The sequence below is a fragment of the Terrapene carolina genome, unplaced genomic scaffold (genome assembly GCF_002925995.2).
Source record: "Terrapene carolina triunguis isolate 2854851 unplaced genomic scaffold, T_m_triunguis-2.0 Scaffold68, whole genome shotgun sequence".
NCBI lineage: Eukaryota > Metazoa > Chordata > Testudines > Emydidae > Terrapene > Terrapene triunguis.
The window spans coordinates 65993836-66013007 of record NW_020664419.1 but is presented as its reverse complement, the minus strand read 5'-3'; the positions used below and the strand labels follow the sequence as shown (position 1 = coordinate 66013007).

The following is a 19172-nucleotide window of genomic DNA, read 5'->3' as shown; positions in this document are numbered from 1 at the left end:
AAGCTTTCGTGGGCCCACGAAAGCTTATGCCCAAATAAATACGTTAGTCTCTAAGGTGCCACAAGTACTCCTCGTTCTTATTACTGGATATGGCTTTCTCAGTCACCGCCGTCATTTCTTTGTAGTACTGGCAAGGTGATTGTTTTTCAGCATTGGGTTTTTGAACAAGGCCTGAACCCCAAAATGTTTAAGATCTCCTGAGAGCTTGCTTTTCCTGAGAAAGGTATTCATTATATCACTCAGTCTTCATTGGCTTTACTTATCTGAGAGAGCAGATCCATGTAACTGGTAGTCAAGTGAAGTTCATTCCACCTGGAATCTCCAAGAACTATTTTAATGCAAATTGTGACAAGAGCTTGAAGGCAGGTTACACTGCAATGATGTGGGCCATGTGAGTATCTAGATGAAAGTGGTAGACCTGAACAGGGCTTGGCATGTGGTGGACTCCTGCCAAATATATTCATACATGTCTAATTGAGTAAAATAGATTCCTTTTCTATCTTGCAGAAAACATAGGCAAAAAAATATTTTGCTATAGAAACAGGTGTATAGATGGGTTCTCAAACCTTTTCATAGTGTGTATCATAATATTGTCCTTCCCACTTACAGTTGCATAACATCATGGTGGCAAAAACAGCAATTACTTACATGAAAAATGTTGATCTATTTTTACTGCCAAGTGTCTGCTCTTGAAAAAAAGCTAATTACACGTCATTTTCCTGCTGCTCTTCATTTAGTCTCCTTCCATCTTTTCTGTTCCTTGCTCTCTCTCTTCTATACAAGCTTCTCTGTTCCCTGATCGTCACCTCCTGCCCTATTGTTTGGCTGCCCTCTCTCCTGGATGGTGGTGCCCAGCTATTTGGTCCTTTTTTATCCCTGTTCCCTTGGATATGCTCCTCATCTGTCCCCTGGTAGCACCATTCTCATGGAGGCTCTCACAGGTTGGATTAAGCTCCCTCTGCCGGACACTCACCAGGCTGCTGTGTTTTGGGTCCCACTCACTGAACCAGTAGCTTTCCTTGCACTGGGTAGGCTGCAGCATACCCTCTCCACGTTGGCTTCCAGGAACACTTCCTGGGAATGAGCTCCCTCTCTGGTACCCCTTCATGAAAATGGGACCACACAGACCAGGTTGCTGACTCCCTAGACTCCTCAGTAGCCTAGCACACCCTCTCCTTCAGTTTCACCTTGTGGGTACTTTGGCTTTACCGTTTAACTCTTCAGGGGCATGTGATGGGTGATGGAAACAGACAAGGTAGGCTTTGAAAAGCTTTCTAAACACAAATTACTCTTCACTTGTATAAGAGAAAAATATACTCTCTTGTCCCTGCCTTTGTGACATGCCAGATGCCACTTCCACTTCCCCCAGCTAGACGACGTACTACTGATGGGAGAATCCTACCAAGAAACATTAACGACCACAGACTTGACTAGCCTCCTGTAGTCACTAGGATAAACACAAAGTCCATGTTGGTGCCAACTCTGCCTGTAGGGATGACTGTGGCTACACCTTGGCAGTGATTGAATCTCCCACAGGATAGGGTATAGACCATAAAAGAACTTACTGTGCAGCTGAGCGTGAGGTTCACTCCTGTCTCATTCACCTGAATCACATGACATCCTGCACTTGCGTAACACTTTTATTGAGACTGTCTTTGTTGCCTGCTGGCCTAGCTTCACTCAGTTTTGTCACCCAGCAGAGCAAGTTAGTCTCCCTCCCTCACAAAGTGTGAGCCTCTCTGGTCTGGGGGAGAACAAGGACCATCTGGGAGTGTATGAGAGTCCCACTTGCTCCATCCTCCCCACATAAAACATTGATTACAGAAGCCTCCATGTTTGACTAGGGTGCCCATCTGGAAAATCATACAGCACAGGGCTCATGGTTAACATGGGAATACAGAACGCACATAAACCAGCAAGAACTATGAGCAGTCTGGGAAGCATGTGCATAGTTTCTCCCTTCAGACAGTCTCTCCACCTCCAGGTGATGTCAGACAACGTGTCTAAGGTATTCTGTATCAACAAACAGGAGTGAGAGCCACCTCTCTCTGCATAGAAGCTGTAAAACTCTGAACCTGGTATATCTCACATTAGATAAGTCAGGTACACTGTTGACAACTAGGCACACACACAGACACACACTCACTCACACACTCACACTTCGGTGGACAACCTCAGCAGTGCTTCTCCCAGGACTGTGAGTGGGAGCTGCGGGGGAGGCGCCTGTGGGTGGGGGCAGTGCGCGGAGCCTCCCTAGTTGCCCCTCTGCCTAGGAGCGAGAGGGACATGTTGCTGCTTCCGTGAGCCACCTGAGGTAAGCGCTTTCCAGAGCCCACACCCAAACTTCCTCCTGCACCCTGAACCCCTAATTTCCAGCCCCACCCTAGAATCCGCACCCCTAGCCCAATGCCCACATCCCCTCCTGCACTCTGCCCCAGCCCAGAGCCCCCTCCCACAGCCCTCAACCCCATGCCCCAGCCCAGTGAAAATGAGTGAATGAGCCAGGGTCAGGGGGGAGAGCCAACGGCAGAGCGAGGGGAGATGGAGTGAGCTGGTGGCGGGGCCTCGGGAAAGGAGCAGGGTGGGGCAAGGGTGTTCGGTTTTCTGCAATTAGAAAGTTGGCAACCCCAATATCTGCCACAATGCCTCAAAGCAGGTGGCCGTATATCCGGAGCTTGGGAGTAGTGGGCATATTACGTTTGCCATTTGCAGATTTATTAAGGTGTGTGTATATAAAACTTGTATGTATTTATTTGTATCTTTCCCCCATCCCATTCCCCCAAAAATCTCATAACTTTTGTCTTAGAATGTATACTCATGGCAAGGACCATGTTTTCATGTGTTTTGTGCATGTCAAGTACAGTGGAGTCTTGATCCTCATAGGGACTTTTGGGGTCTACAATATGTATATATTAACAATTGAGTGTTAATCCCAGGAATAAAATAATGTCTTTCTTTTTTTTTTAATGTGGTCCAATCTTTGCCCATCCTGTTAGCCATGTTAACACAAAAAGTATACATTACATAACTCTCTTTTAAATTGTCTTGGTTCCAGCCTTGACAGTGTGCAAATGAAAGGAAGATCAAAATGTGAAAATTTTTTGTCGAGCTATTCAATTACAATAGGGCAGCCTTTATTTTTGTTTAATTTTTAGCAGATTCCTGTTTAAATTTATTTTAGTTGATTAATAAGAATGGATGAGGTAATCACCACCCAACAGTTCCACAAAATAAAACTTACTTTTTTAGAATGGCTACTTATAAGAGGGATATTACTCGATAAATAAAGATTCTTCATATTCTGAAATAATCTCTAGAAAATCCTTAACAGAAAAAATATTTAACAGAGTAATTTTGGAAATCTGAATATAAAATCTGATGGGGAGTTTATTACTGGGGGTGGGGTTCCTCTGTCTGCAGAAGGGTTTGGACATTGTACAGTTACAGTGGCATAGAGGGAGCAATGGGAATGTGATGAAACAGCATAAATACCACTACTCCCAGCTTCACGGGAACATGGTGTGAACAGGAGGAGACAGGATGGAAGCTGCAAGTATAGCTTGCAACTTGTGAAAGCTTTACTGTGTAAAACAACTTCAGTGTTATTTTTGTGTGAAAATTCCCTCCAGAAATCTTCATGGGGTTGGAATCAACTGTAGGTGGGATTTCTATGACACTATAACTCCTAACAGAACAGTTCTCTCAAGGAGACCTGGGGGGGAGGAGGGTGTAGGGGAAGTAGAGGGGGTACTTCTTTGGCCTCTCACTATTCCCATAGCTATTTGTTCTGGGGTTCTGGAGCATACTCTCTGCATCCTCTTTCTCTGCAATTCCTTAAGTTTAAATAAACCTTTGGTAGATCTTTGTATTTTGCCAGGCTTAAGTTCTGCAGATTCCATGGACCTCATCACAAAATTTAAGTCCAGCTTACTGCAAGCTACATAGTGCCTTTGCTAGGAACAGAGAGCCACAGCCAAGACAACATGCTGGTGAGCAATCGGAGTTGAAAATGTAGTGTTCCAGACAAATAGTCTCAAAGGATTCATGTGTTGCATCAATTTTTCACAAATAAAGAAATTTCCAGTTAGCACAATTATGACAGAAAACAGTGTTCCCAGTCTTGCTCTAGAGCCAGGAGAGATCCTGCATCCCTGATAAATAACTCCCAACTATATTGGAGTCAAGATTTGTTTTTATATACACTTTCCTTCTAAATAAGTCTGCTTCAAAGAGTGATAAGATTGGATGTAACCTCTCATAGTAGTTTATTTTCTATTTGAGCACATCAGTTTTGGGATTTGAACCTCCCTAGTCCTCGCATCAGAATCTCCAGCTCAGATACTGTTTCTTCTGGGTCTAATCATAGAGTTGGGATGAGTGTGTCTCATAAACTTTGTCAGAAGGGACCATCATGATCATCTAATCTGACCACCTGTACGTCACAGGTCACAGAACCTCACCCACCCCTGAAATAGACCACTAACCTCTGGCTTTGTTACTGAAGTCTTCAAATCATGGTTTAAAGACTTCAAGTTACAGAGAATTCATCATTCACACTAATTTAAACCTGCAAGTGACCTTGCCTTGTACTGCAGAGGAAGGCAAAAAAACCCAACCCTTGATCTCAGCCAATCTGACCCAGGAAAAAATTGCTTCCCGACTCCAAATATGTTGATCAGTGAGACCCTTCAAGGTCTTCCTTAGCCTGGCAGGCTGTGTATTCACCATTCATATAATAAACACTTTTTAATAGATATTTTGATATAAAATCCTACAAGACAGTGGTAGACATAGTCAAGGTACATCCCAGTTGTGGGGTATAGACCTCCTCTAACTACATAGAGTTTTAAATCTACCAGTGCCATGTCTCCACCAGCACTGTATGTAAAAAACACACATTGTCTTTACTGAAGAAAAATAGCTTAGACTATTCCAGAGAATTTAAGCAGGATTTACTTGGACAATTGTTAGTCTTCAACAAAGAAAGCCTATACCTTAAAATGGAAAACATTTTCATTGAGTTTTCAACAAGTATGGTAATCTTAATCAAAATTGCAGGCAATTATGTAAACTATTACTGATTATTTAGTTTAGTTTGGATTGTGCCAGATTTCAGTTACAGTTAATATTGCAGTTGTTAGTATACCATCCTACAGTCTTGAGGGTCTTCAGTCTCTTACATCCTACCATTCTGAAATTCTTGAAAGAGTTTGGACCTATTTTCCCACTTCTTCATGTGTCCTCCCTCCTGCATCTTTGGACTTTTAAATTTGTGTTTTAAAAAGCTGATGGAGCTATAGTTTGAGCCTGTGAAGGGATAGACACTGAGGGTATATCTACACTGCAATTAAAAACCCATGGTTGGCCCATGCCAGTTGACTTGGGCTCAGGAGCTGTTTAATTGCGGGGTTGAAGTTCAGGCTCAGGCTAGAACCTGTGCTCTAAGATTCTGTGATGTCAGAGGGTCCCAGAGTTTGGGCTGTGGCCTGAGCCTGAAAGTCTACACTGCAATTAAACTGCCCCTTAGCCCAAGCACCGCAAGCCCAAGTCACTGACATTGGCCAGCTGCGGGTGTTTAATTGTAATGTAGACATATCCACAGGGTACTAGTGCATGTCAATAGTATGGTTGTATGCAGGCAACATAGTCTACTTTAATGGCAGTGGCTTGTAACTAATTTTTTAAAAATTGGAACAGTGCTTGAAGATGAACATTCTAATGTACAAACACAGGGATCAACTAAACTAAGAAAATCATGTTTTTAAAAAAATTTTAACTTGCATTTTAACTAACATGTTTTTGAACACTAGTATGTATAAGGTTTAACAGATCTTTTGTAAGCTAGTTGTGGCCAACACCAGACAACTCTGTTAGTTCAAACCTGTTGGCTAACACATTTTTGAGCACATCCAGATTTTCTGTAAACTACATGTGGCCCAAGTGAAATAACCAGTAGCTGGAAGGAAAGTTAATCTGAATTGATTAGATGGGGAAAGAGAAGAAACAGTCTTAAATTACATAAATTGTTAACAGTAACATTTATTGTTGAAAGCTGTCGCAATAAAGTGCAAGAGATGAAAGCCATGCCTTTGAAGTTATTTGTAAGTATATTATTGGTGCAAAAGTGTTTAACTATAACCTCACTTCTTAAATACGGAATCTATCTCTGAAAATAATATTTTCCCGCTATAAAAGAAACCAGTGTGTTAGTATTACTAATGACTTCATACATTCATCTCTTCTCTCTGCCAGCTTCTTTGCCAGTCCATTTACTTCTTTGTTTATTCGTTGGTTTATTGCTTGTTTGCTTGCACTCAGACTTTCTCTGACACTCAAACTCTTTCCAGTCAGACTTTGTGCAGGGAGGTCTTCTTGAGACTCTTAGGTGAGTTACTTTGTCTTTGCAGCTCTTGAAACGGAATGCATTATTTTACCAATTCACTCAGTGTTTTAAGTATTAATATAATCAAAACAAAGTTCAAAACTTCTAGGTGGGTGCCACACTAAAAAGGCTATAAATATAAACCAGAGGTACATTGTACTATTCTTATCTATTAAGCATGGGTACTATCTACTGTGAAGACAAGACACAGATGAAGTTACTGTCCTTCCCCAAAGATTTTGCAGTCTCAAAGGAGTTTTCAGTTTGTCACAATCATTTGTATTTCATTTCCCTTCCCCTTTCTTTTTAATTTCCTTAGGCAAGAAACCAATGTTTTGCTTAAACTAATATTATGTCTTGGAAAATTAAATTAATTTTTTTTTTTTAAATTAAATTAATGGAGATATCCCATCTCCTAGAACTGGAAGGGACCTTGAAAGGTCATCGAGTCCAGCCCCCTGCCTTCACTAGCAGGACCAAGTACTGATTTTGCCCCAGATCCCTAAGTGGCCCCCTCAAGGATTGAACTCACAACCCTGGGTTTAGCAGGCCAATGCTCAAACCACTGAGCTATCCCTCCCCCCAAAAGTTGTGAAAGACCCATTTTTGTCTTAACAGATACATAATACAGTTTATTATAAAAGTGCATCTATTTGTAACTTCCAAATGTCTTTTGGATAACTAATGCATATTCTAATAATCTTTCAAAATAGAATGACAGCACAAAAACACAGCTCTTGGCATCACAGTTCTATTCTGTTGCTTGCACTGAGAACCAAAATAATACTTTAAACTGTGTGTTTGTTATAAAAATGCCAAAATAACATAAGCCAAACTTTACCAAGTCTGCAAGGCAACTTTGCTGATCAGAATACTAATTTATGGAGGGGGGTTTATGTTTATTTGTTGTTTATAAACTCTATCTCTGTTTGATAACTTGTTTAAAACACAGCACAATGCTCTGTTAATTGCTTTTCCAGTGTTGAAATACTTGCCATTTGTAGCAAACATATAGCTAGCTTGACGTTCTTGTGCTTCTGATTATTTCCGTTTTCCTATCTTTGCCTTCCTCCAAAACTGGTTATCTTAATACTACTGCCAAATTTTCTAACCACTATACATAACTCCGAATATGATGAACAGCTCTGCAGACAGACTTCAGAAAAACGGAGGAACCACTTACTGCATCTCACATACACCAGAAGGGACTGCCACAGACAAGAAATCATCACATGTTCCCACATGGTGAAAGAAAAAAATCAGGAAAGTTACCTGGAAATCATGTAAGAAATCCAAAACAACTATTAAAAGAAACCTAATGACAGCCATCCAACATGAAAACAAAAAGTGGAGCCAACTACCCACAGAACACCACAACCTGAACACTACACAACACCCGAATATCAATTTATCTAGACCACCCCGACTGGAACTGAATTATCTGTAAGGGACTGAACTTCTGCCCCCTCGCAGAACCATGCTACCATGTGGAGAACGAAAAGAATTCTTCAAAGAATTATTTCACAACAATGACAACACCACTCACAATTACCACATTCCCACCACTAGTCATAACAAAAAATAATCATCTGACGGGACATCACAGAGCAGACAAAACCACGCTCTTGATCATTACAATGATTGCATCGAGAAAAAAAATGCTTATGAAATCTTTAACAAAGATCATATCTACCACAGTCTATCCACTGCTGAGGGGACAGCTATCTAGTCCCTGATATTTAATCACCAGATAGTGATCAAACCTGCAGACAAAAGGGGCGCCATCATAATCCTCAACTATGATGATTATGTTAAGGAGGCCAACTGACAACTCTCCACCTACTATAAAGAACTCAAAGAAGACCCCACACGATAGTTTATCCTAAATTTATGGGTATAATCAAATCCTTTCTCCAACAACTCCAAGAGAAACTCTATAAACTCATGCCCCATGAACCTACCCCAGGACCTTTCTACATGCTTCCAAAGATATACAAACAAGGGAACCCAGGCAGACCCATCATATCTGGCCATGGCACTCTTACTGAAGTAATATCGGGACCTGTAGAAAGCATCCTCAAACAAAAGACCACACAAAGGACCAGCTTCCTCCAGGACACAACCAACTTGCCCCACAAACTCCATGACATTAACACCCTCCCTCAGAACATCATCTTTGCCACCAGGGTTGTCATTTCTGTATACACCAACATCCCTCACAATGACAGCATATCTGCCTGCCTCAAATATTTATAAGACAATGGATAAGCCTCAGATAGCCACCCCAAATAAATCTTCAAACTCATCCATTTCTTCCTCATCATAACAATCTTACATTTAACAACAAATACTTTGTCCAAACCATGAGAACAGCCATTGGTACTAGGATGGCTCCCCTATTCGCCAACTTTGAAGAAGAATTTCTGGACAAGTGCACCAGGAAACCAATGATATACCTACTATACATGGATGATATTTTCATCTTCTAGACAGATGACTTAAACTCCCTCTTAGATTTCCATTACAACTTCAGCAACCACCACTCTCTTTGGAACACTTCTATACTATACTAGCATCAACTTTCTGGACACCACAATCAGTTTCAACAATGGAAGCCTATGAACAACTATATACAAGAAGCCCACAGATCACCACACCTACCTTCAGAGCTCCAGTAACCACCCCAAACACACTAAGAAATCTATTCCGGCACTCAGATACCACAGAATATGGTCTGAGGAGAAAGTCTGGGATATACACCTTAGCACACTCAAAACTGCCTTCACCAAACAAGGACACTCCACCAGAGAAGTAGATCACATCATGGAATGGGCCAAATACCCCGAGACAACCTGCTTCAATACAGAAATAAAACCCCCTCCAACCGCACACCCCTAGTTGTCACCTATCCTCGAAGATTAGGGTTGGAAGAGACCTGAGGAGGTCATCTAGTCCAACCCCCTGCTCAAAGCAGGACTAACCCCAACTAAATCATCCCAGCCAGGGCTTTGTCAAACTGGGCCTTAAAAACCTCTAAGGATGGAGATTCTACCACCTTCCTAGGTAACCCATTCCAGTGCTTCACCACCCTCCTAGTGAAATAGTTTTTTCCTAATATCCAACCTAGACCCCCCCGCCCCACCTCACCTTGAGACCATTGTTCCTTGTTCTGTCATCTGCCACCACTGAGAACAGCCAGGCTCCATCCTCTTTGGAACCACCCTTCAAGTAGTTGAAGGCTGCTATCAAATCCCCCCTCACTCTTCTGCGAACTAAATAAGCCCAGTTCCCTCAGCCTGTCCTCATAAGTCATGTGCCCCCAGCCCTCTAATCATTTCCGTTGCCTTCTGCTGAACTCTCTCCAATTTGTCCACATCCTTTCTGTAGTGTGTGTGTGTGTGTGGGGGGGGTGTGTGGAAACTGGACGCAATACTCCAGATGTGACCTCACCAGTGCAGAATAGAGGGGAATAATCACTTTCCTCGATCTGCTGGCAATGCTCCTACTAATGCAGCCCAGTATGCCGTTAGCCTTCTTAGCAACAAGGGCACACTGTTGACTCATATCCAGCTTCTCGTCCACTGTAATCCCCAGGTCCTTTTCTATAGAACTGTCCCCAGCCTGTAGCAGTGCATGGGATTCTTCCATTCTAAGTGCAGGACTCTGCACTTGTCCTTGTTGAACCTCATCAGATTTATTTTGGCCCAATTCTCCAATTTGTCTAGGTCACGCTGGACCCTATCCATATCCTCCAGCATATCTACCTCTCCCCTCAGCTTATTGTCATCCACGAACTCGCTGAGGGTGCAACCCATCCCATCATCCAGATCATTAATGAAGATATTGAACAAAACCGGCCACAGGACCGACCCCGGGGCACTCCACTTGATACTGGCTGCAAACTAGACATCGAGACGTTGATCACTACCCGTTGAGCACGACGATCTAGCCAGCTTTCTATCCACCTTATAGTCCATTCATCCTGGAACCCATTTGGGGTATCATCAAACAACTGCAATCATACTTGATGGGGATCTTTCCTGAACCTCCCTCTTCTGGCCTTCAAACAACTCCCAACCTCTCCAGGCTCATCGTCAGAAGCAAGCTCCCCATAGACTAGGACACCAATTCAAAGTGGCAGACCCTGCTAGAAGAATAGATGCAAAACCTGAAGATGTATCTCCACTGCTATAATGATCAACACCCTCCCAACACACCTTTCAAGATCCAGGCGTCCTACACATGCCTATCACAACATGTGGTGTACCTCATCTAGTGCACTAAATGCCCCAGTAACTACTATGTGGGTGAAACCAGACTGTCACCACACTCTCAAATGAACTCGGACAGAAAAATAAGACAAAAACACCTTCTCACCTCTGGGTGAACACTTTTTCACAAACTGATTATTCTGTCTGACCTCCCAGTCCTCATCCTCATGGGAAACCTGCACACTGTCAAAAGATGTGCCTAGGAGCTTAAATTCATAATTTTGATGGACGATAAAAATCACGGTCTTAATAAAGACACTGGATTAATGGTTTATTACAGTAATCTGTAACCAACTAACCTCCCTTTTTTGTCCAATGATTACAGGGGTGTAAACGGGCCACTTCAACTTGAATGTTCCCTTTGAGTATGTGCTAACTACTTATGCTAAACTATCTGTTCAACCTTGGATTTAGCTGTGACACTCTGAAGGCAGGTCTACACTTAAAAACACTGCATCGGTGCAGCTGCAGTGTGTAAGTGAAGACACTCCTACGCCAACGGGAGAAGCTCTCCCACTTGTGTAGTTAATCCACCTACCCAAGAGACTGTAGCTATGTTGACAGGAGAAGCTCTTCCATTGACATAGCACTGTCTACACGGGGGCGGGGGTTAGGTTGGTATATCTGCATTGCTCAGGGGTGTGGATTTTTCATGTTGCTGAGCGATGTACTTATACCGATCTAGGTCTGTACTGTTGAGCTGGTCTGAGTCCCTTTCCCAGACCCAAGGAAGAGCTTTGTGTAGCTCAAAAGCTTGTGTCTCTCACCAACAGAAGTTGGTCCAATAAAAAGATATTAGCTCACCTGCTCCTCTCCCCACATTTTCAAAAGACCTGTCTTACAAGTGGATGTAATTGTGTACCTCACTGCCTGATTCGCCCACACTAAAGAAGCTGCCTTTGGAAAATTGTCCCCAGGTATTTGCATTATATACATGAAGATGGTGATCATCAATGAAATTAAGTGATTTTTTTTTAAAAAGCATTATAAAGTTCCTCTTCTCCTTGGAGAACAGTGAAGTTGTATACTGTGTTGCAATATTAAGATAATGTCTAGAGTAATAGATCCGTAGAGGTTATAGGAACTACCTTTTAATTTTTTTGGTGATTGGTTACTAAATCCTATGTAAATGGTAAACATTATCTGACAACATTATTTCAAGATTTTTCAGTAATATGTGTATACATTATATGCCACTAACTGTAATTACTTGTCGCTTCAGTAAAGACCTCTGTGGGAAGATGAGTGGAGGCCCATATCATATCTGAATTTAGTCAGCCTTTTAGTGCCTCACTTAAGGAGTTCAGAATTGTCATGTATAAACATTTTACAATATTAAGACACATTAATGTTTGTTTGGCAAATGGGGTGTTTATGAGCTGGAGACTGGTGTCCTCTATTCAGGGGATAAATATGGCATGCACAGTAGAAATGTTTCCCTCATGACCAGGGGAAAGCACTTTTAGAAGTGAGAGAATAACTGCTCATATGTACTGATTCGGTTCTTTGCCTCTTTTGAGACTCTCACAGGATACTATTTAGTGTCAGTCATGGTGCTGGGTCTTTTAATACCATGGACTGATGTTCTGGGGAGTTAGATTGAGACCACCAAACAGCCATCTCTTCACACACTATTGATCTGAGCCATATTTTGACTAGTGGTTGAAGGCTGAAAAGTGCTATGTTCCATATTCCGTTTTCTGACCATCTGGTCTCCCATATATAAATATTTATATAGGCCACTCTCTAGATTAAAAAGAAGAGGGGACAGAGTGGCATTCTGTGGAATTGCCAAATATTAGATCCATGTTCACATTGACTCTTCTGTCATTAGGCTAATAGAAGTGAAGAATGGAGATCAAGGAGAGGAGAACAAGGAAGGATAGTAATTCTTGAATTCAGAGTGCTGACAGTGCAGACCTTGGTTCCAGAGGGATTTGCCTCTTGTATGTGATAGTGAATCTGTACCTTTTGTTACTGTGAGGAAGTGATTAAAAAGATTACATTTTTCTAAAAAAAAAAAAAACTTTATTCAATGAAATATCATTTGGTGATCAAATGTTATTCTGGAGTATGGAGGAAAAGGGCTTAGAATGATCTCTACTTTGTGGCACCTGACGATTCTGCTGTGCTTGTAGAATCTTCCAGTGACCACTATTGCTGGGTTTATGGCAGCTTGGAGCTACCTAAGTGGAACAAAGCTTGCTGAAATGTATAGAAGAATTGAGGTCTTCAAGTCTTCTCCCTCACTTCAGCCTATTTTGAATCTCTTAACTCTTGTTGTTATTGCCCCTGTTGTGTGGTATTATTAGTGATCAATAAACAAACAATGCAAGAATAATTATAATAATATATATAAAATAACTCAAAGTGTAATGATGTAACTAGGGCATGAAAAAATAAGATCTTGAGGAAAGTTCAGGGGGGGAAGGGACTTGATCATATATTTAGGCGCACAAGCAGTGAGCTGTAGTAATAAACTTTGTACAAGTTAGCCCCTTCCTGTGGGATTTCCAGTTAATCCTGTCTTCTGTTTTTCTTGTAGATCACAAACTTTTTTGTGGCAAATTACTTTCTCTATTTTTGTTTTATTAAACTTTAAGCGTATTGTTGTTGCTTTACAAATAACGCAAATAGTTTAAAGAAATACGTGATGCTGTTTGGGACAAAAGTTTTTGTTTTTGTTTTTGGGGGGGCGGGCAGGAGCATAGGATGGCTGCATTAACTTATGAGTGGTGAAACTTTATACAACACCATATTGTAATGTAATAAATTGGTACTGTTTCTTGCATCCTTCCACTTTTATAAAGCCATACTCTTCACCACTGTGAGTTCACTGGTACAGGGCCTGGGGGAGGGAGGGAGAATCTAAGTGAATAAATCTTGGTAAACTTAATGTAACAATTTTAAAGTTCTATTTCCTTGGCCATCCAGAGCTAGAAGTGACTGTTTCCTCTTTGAAAGCTGTCAAATATTAGTTTTCCAATGGTAAAGAAGTCCTACTTCTAGCCATTGTGAATTGTAAAATAGCTAACACTTGATGTCAGGTTAAAATAGTTAGCTTGCATCTTTCCATAATGAGATCATAATTTTCTTTACCATCACTGGCTAATTTACTTTTGTACTCTTATCTACACATAAGACATTACACCCTTAACACCCAGGATGCGAAGGGCTTAGAGAGACCTCTTACAAGAGCGGAAACTAAAATATCTCTTACCTTTCGCTTCATTGATGAACTTAGACCTTTAGATCATTATCATTAATCGATGGGTGACTTGTTACATTCTTTACTATAATCCGTGATAATGATTGTTCAGCCTCATTAGGCACCTTTTCCCTTGCTTAACTTTTCTTAAAGTGTTTCCTGAATTTTAAACTATTTTTCTTTATTGTTGCAACCAGCTTGGTCTTTGACCAAAAGGATAATTGATTCCTCTTCTTTTTAGGACATCTCCTTAAATATTTGTAGACTTGCCATGTCTAACCTCAGCCATCTTTTCACTAGATTGAACATGTCCTACCTTTCCATGTAGATCCCCTCTAAACCTCTGATCTTGAATGGCCGCTAGGTATTGACGTGATTATATCCTTGCATATAGTATTTTTATTTCTTACTATACATAATGTATTTTATCACAAGTACTGTAACAGGAAAAAAAAGTCCTCTTGACTCTCTGCTTGTCTTCCATTTTGCTATCTACAATGCCAGAATAGAAAAGTGATTGATGATTTTTTTAATAATAAAGAGAAATGGTGAATTCTGCTTCCACTGGAGCTTCACCTACTCACATTGGGGGTGGGGAGGAGAGGAGGGAAAACCACACAGAGCCTGAAGAGAAACAGGTTGCTGTAAAACTCTCTGAATGCACACACAACAGTTGTAAATTTGTTTTTCAACATCTTTAAGTGGGTAATCATAGGATACTCCTACCAGTTGGCATAATAATAATAAAAAAAAATTGCATGGTCATTTTTTGGCCAAGATCCCTCAGCAGGGTACAAAATGCTATATTCATTTCTGCTGTTTCAGTGCACACCTTTCTACCAAAAAAACCCCAAACCTCAATACAACTGGGGAAATGATTCAGGGTAGCTCAGTTTCTTTATTATTACAGAAAAAGAATGCAACACTGAATAGTTATTCAATAAACTACCTGTCTTGCTTTAATCCCAGAGCATCTTTGAAGACACGGGGAGCAGTACAGCAGCACCATTCATTTCTGTCCATGATTTGTTCCTCTATTAAGCCCCGCCTGCGCGTGTCCCTGTGTACAATATCCTGCCATTTAGCCGGTGGTCAGCCTCTAGGACAAACTGATCTTGGTTGTGCTTATGTTATTTTCTTTGCCACCATGTCATCTGTTTTTCTTCTGCATTATATATCTATAATTATTTGAATTGGCAGAATCTCCTTTCTTCAGGATTAGTACAGCTATTGCTGTTAGCCAGTTGTCTAATAGCTCCTCTTGCTCAGATACCCGCTGTTTTTTTTCCCCTTATGCTTTGATAGCACTTGTTGCACTGGGTTTTAGCAGTTCAGCTGTTACGTTGTCTATTCCTGCAGCTTTCCCATTTAACTGCTCTTTCTTTATCTGATGGTGGTTCAGAGCTGATATCCATTCTGCCTTGCAAGCTGCCCTGTTCATCTTGCATGTCTAGAATGCTTGCTTCTGTGTGAAATGCAGGGTTCAGCACTTTGTCAAAATGTTCCTTCCGGGTTTCCAGCAACTCTTTGGCATTTGTTGTCCATTCACTGGCAGCCTTCTTCACCACTTGCATCATTGGCTTGATTGAGTTTTCACATAATTTCACCTTTTTGTATATTGTTTACACCTTGTTTTCTTGATGCCTTCTCTAGTTCTTGAGCATCTTCTTTCCAAAACTTTTGCTTGTCCAACCTTTGACTTCTCCACTTTGCATAATGCTTTTACTACTTTCACTTTCCCAGCATTCTTAGCTTGTTTACACCTTTCTTATAATATTCTTGTTTCCTTGTTTGTGCAGCTTTTGTTTGCTTATGCATTCCAGTAACTTCCTTTGCTGTTTTGTATTGCTTCCTTGAATATTTTCCATCCAGTCTGTAGTGAGATTTCTTCATCATCGCAAATTAATAGCCTGAAATGCCCAGCAAGCACTACCTTGTATTCCTCCCTCACAGAGCGATCCTTTAACTTATCAAAATCAAATTTGGCTCCAGTTGCACCATCTCTTTCTTTCACTTTAACTTAAACTTAATTTTTCCTGCTAGAAGTTCATTATTACTGTCCTACTTGGTCACTGTTGGATGTTAATCCATAGAAGTGGCATCTGTGCCTTTTAATCATCATGTGATCAGTCTGGGATTTTTTGTTTGGCCATCCTTCTCCTACATACTGTTGGTTCACAGCACCTTATTCTGTAATATTCATTGCAACCTTCTAGGTTTCCCCAAGTTGGCTACACCCATTCACCATCCAGAGGATGCATCTCTGTGCTGGAGGTATCCCAGCTGTAGTTGATGGACCAAAATATCAGTTAAAAATAGCCAATTTGAAGTGTGTGGTTGCAAGAGGTACGGTTTCAAGGTCATAAAAAATAAAGGCTCTAAGCTGAATGCTATGAACATTAAAGAAAAATGAAACTCAGTTAATTGAAAAAATTAAATAAGTAAACGCAAACTGAATCCTGGACTGCTTGAGATGTAGAAAGCTGTTATATTGACAAGTTCTAAATTTAACTGTAACACTAAAGAAAAACAGGCCTAGGCAGCATTGTAGACCACTTAGTAAAAACCTGCATCCATTGCATAGCAGCGGTGAAAAAAGCAAATATGTTCATGGCTTGTATTCAGAAAAGTAGATTTTTTTTTAAAGTAAAATAAATCCACGAACCAGTGATGAGTACAAAGCTGATTCTGTCAAGTTCAAAGTTCAAACATACATTTTGCAACATTTGAACTACTGTCTAGAAATATGTGAAGATAATTTTGCAAACATGAACTGAGTGCAGATGAACACAGTACTGTCTTACTGAGTCTGCAGACAGAATACTTCAGTGTTGCTGCTCAGCAGTTACAAAATGAAATTAAAACACTGGTCAGTTTTACTTTTGTCGTTCAGCAGTGGCCCTAAAGAATCGTAGCAGTTTCACTCAGCTGTCCTTTAACAAACCTAGGAGCAACAGTAGAAACAGACATTGGCGTTTTGATAAGGAAGGGTAGAATAATGGAGAGATGTCTACCTACACTTTCGGTAGCCAGAACATTCTGGAAGGGTCTTCAAATTTATATGACTCCTACTAACCAAAGGCTGAAATGAAAAACTTCCAGTTGGAATCTAGAAAGAGTGTCCTTATAGAAATCTCGGACCCTGCCCCTTAACATCTGAGTAGGGCAGGGATCTGGATTTTGCAGCACATGGATGAGGCAGCGATCTGGATTTCTCATCAGAATTTTGGCTCTACCTCTACTGTAGGGCCCTTTCTTCTTCTCCCCACCTATCTCTTATCCCACCCCACCCTATAGTTACTACCTGCTACTTTTGGACTAGTAGGTCATAGACATGATAATGTAAAAGCTAGATGTTTATGTTGATCTGAAATTGCAAGTCTAATTTTTAATTATTTGTAAATTGCTTGTATATGAGATGGTTGAGTATTCATAAAAGCATTAGTGTATTTAATGAAAAGCATGAAATTATATTTTCCTTTTTGTTTTTTTCAATTTCTTGTAGGAATCCTCTAGGACAGTTTCAAGCAGATATAAAAGGTAAGGGACTTAGTTTCTAAAAATATTATAATCTTTGCATATTGTGAACCTGTCTAAAGTGAAATGAAGTTGATTAAACATTTGGAATATTTGTCAACAGTAGGGCCTTACTCCCTCTGCTGTAAATACCATGACTTGATTTTTGGGCCAGTATTTAATCACAGGACCTGAGTAAGAGATGTAACAATCTCTTAATAATTCTTTTATTATTTTGCCATTTTTTAACCAACTAAGCCAGCATTTTGTCAGACTTTACTGGAGCTGGTGCTCTCCATAGCATTCTCCACCAAACCAGGTAAGTTGGCTTTTGTCTGAAGTAACATAGGAGCCACCTGTTTGTCTCAATCTTGTATGTGAAGTCACTCCTCTTGTTTGCGGGACAGTTGTCCTTGGGCTGATTTGGTACTGTCCTATTCACCAACATACTGCACTTGCATTTAGGACGAAAGAGTCCCATTCACTGTTACAGACGAGGGACTGAATGGCTAGGCAGCAGTTCTGCAGAAAAGGACCTAGGGGTTACAGTGGACGAGAAGATGGATATGAGTCAACAGTGTGCCCTTGTTGCCAAGAAGGCTAACGGCATTTTGGGCTGTATAAGTAGGGGCATTGCCAGCAGATTGAGGGATGTGATCATTCCCCTCTATTCGACATTGGTGAGGCCTCCTCTGGAGTACTGTGTCCAGATTTAGGACCCACACTACAAGAAGGATGTGAAAAAATTGGAAAGAGTCCAGCGGAGGGCAAAAAAAATGATTAGGGGGCTGGAGCACATGACTTATGAGGAGAGGATGAGGGGACGGGGATTGTTTAGTCTGCAGAAGAGAAGAATGAGGAGGGATTTGATAGCTGCTTTCAACTACCCAAAAGGGAGTTCCAAAGAGGATGGATCTAGACTGTTCTCAGTGGTACCAGATGACAGAACAAGGAGTAATGGTCTCAAGTTGCAGTGGGGGGGCGGAAAGGGGGTTAGGTTGGATATTAGGGAAAAACTTTTTCACTAGAGTGGTGAAGCACTGGAATGGGTTACCTAGAGAGATGCTGGAATCTCCTTCCTTAGAGGTTTTTAAGGTCAGGCTTGACAAAGCCCTGTCTGGGCTGATTTAGTTGGGAATTGGTCCTCCTTTGAGCAGGGGGTTGGACTAAATGGCCTCCTGAGGTCCCTTCCAACCCTGATATTCTATGATTCTATACCTGCCACTAGAGATAGATATGCCCAACATCCTGTTCTCTATTCATTAATGTCTTGTTCATAGCCTTTGAACCAAGAGTCTTGTGGTCCTAATCTTGGTACTTCAGAGAAGAATAGCGCTGCAGTAGTTTGTTTGGTACAGTGGTGGAAGAGTATAAAAATCCAATAACTCGTAATTTTTGGCAACCTAGCAGTAATATAGATACAGCCATCCTTTACTACTCAGTTTCAGTCAGTTTATTAGGAAGTATTCGTGAGAATCTGTGGACATGTCAGCTAAAACAAAACATGTAAATAGATTTTTGTTTTAAACTCAACCAAAGAATGTTCCCTTTTTAATGTCCGTTATTCAAAAGCTACTTTGCCATGCCTGATTACGTAAAGATAATCTTTTTGTTCTCTCTACCAAATTTATTTTCTATCTTCATAGCTATTGTATTAGAATAGTTGTAACCAACCCTTAGTATCTCTAGTAGTGTGGAGTGTCATTCTACCCCACAGAATTGTTCATTCATCCTTTTATGTCTGTGGCTGATATTCTACATCCTCGGTAGTCTTAGGGCTAGTCTTCACTAGAAG

The 19172-nt window shown here is 40.9% G+C and overlaps 1 protein-coding gene across 1 annotated transcript in view; it reads left to right on the top strand.

The window, feature by feature from the left end:
- The window catches only part of PAWR (pro-apoptotic WT1 regulator), a 154508-nt gene that overhangs the window by 113017 nt on the left and 22319 nt on the right, over positions 1-19172 (top strand). Inside the window, exon 3 of the mRNA XM_026648970.2 lies at positions 17367-17401. Coding sequence (XP_026504755.1) covers positions 17367-17401 — 35 coding nt within the window. The remainder of the gene's footprint in view (positions 1-17366; positions 17402-19172) is intronic.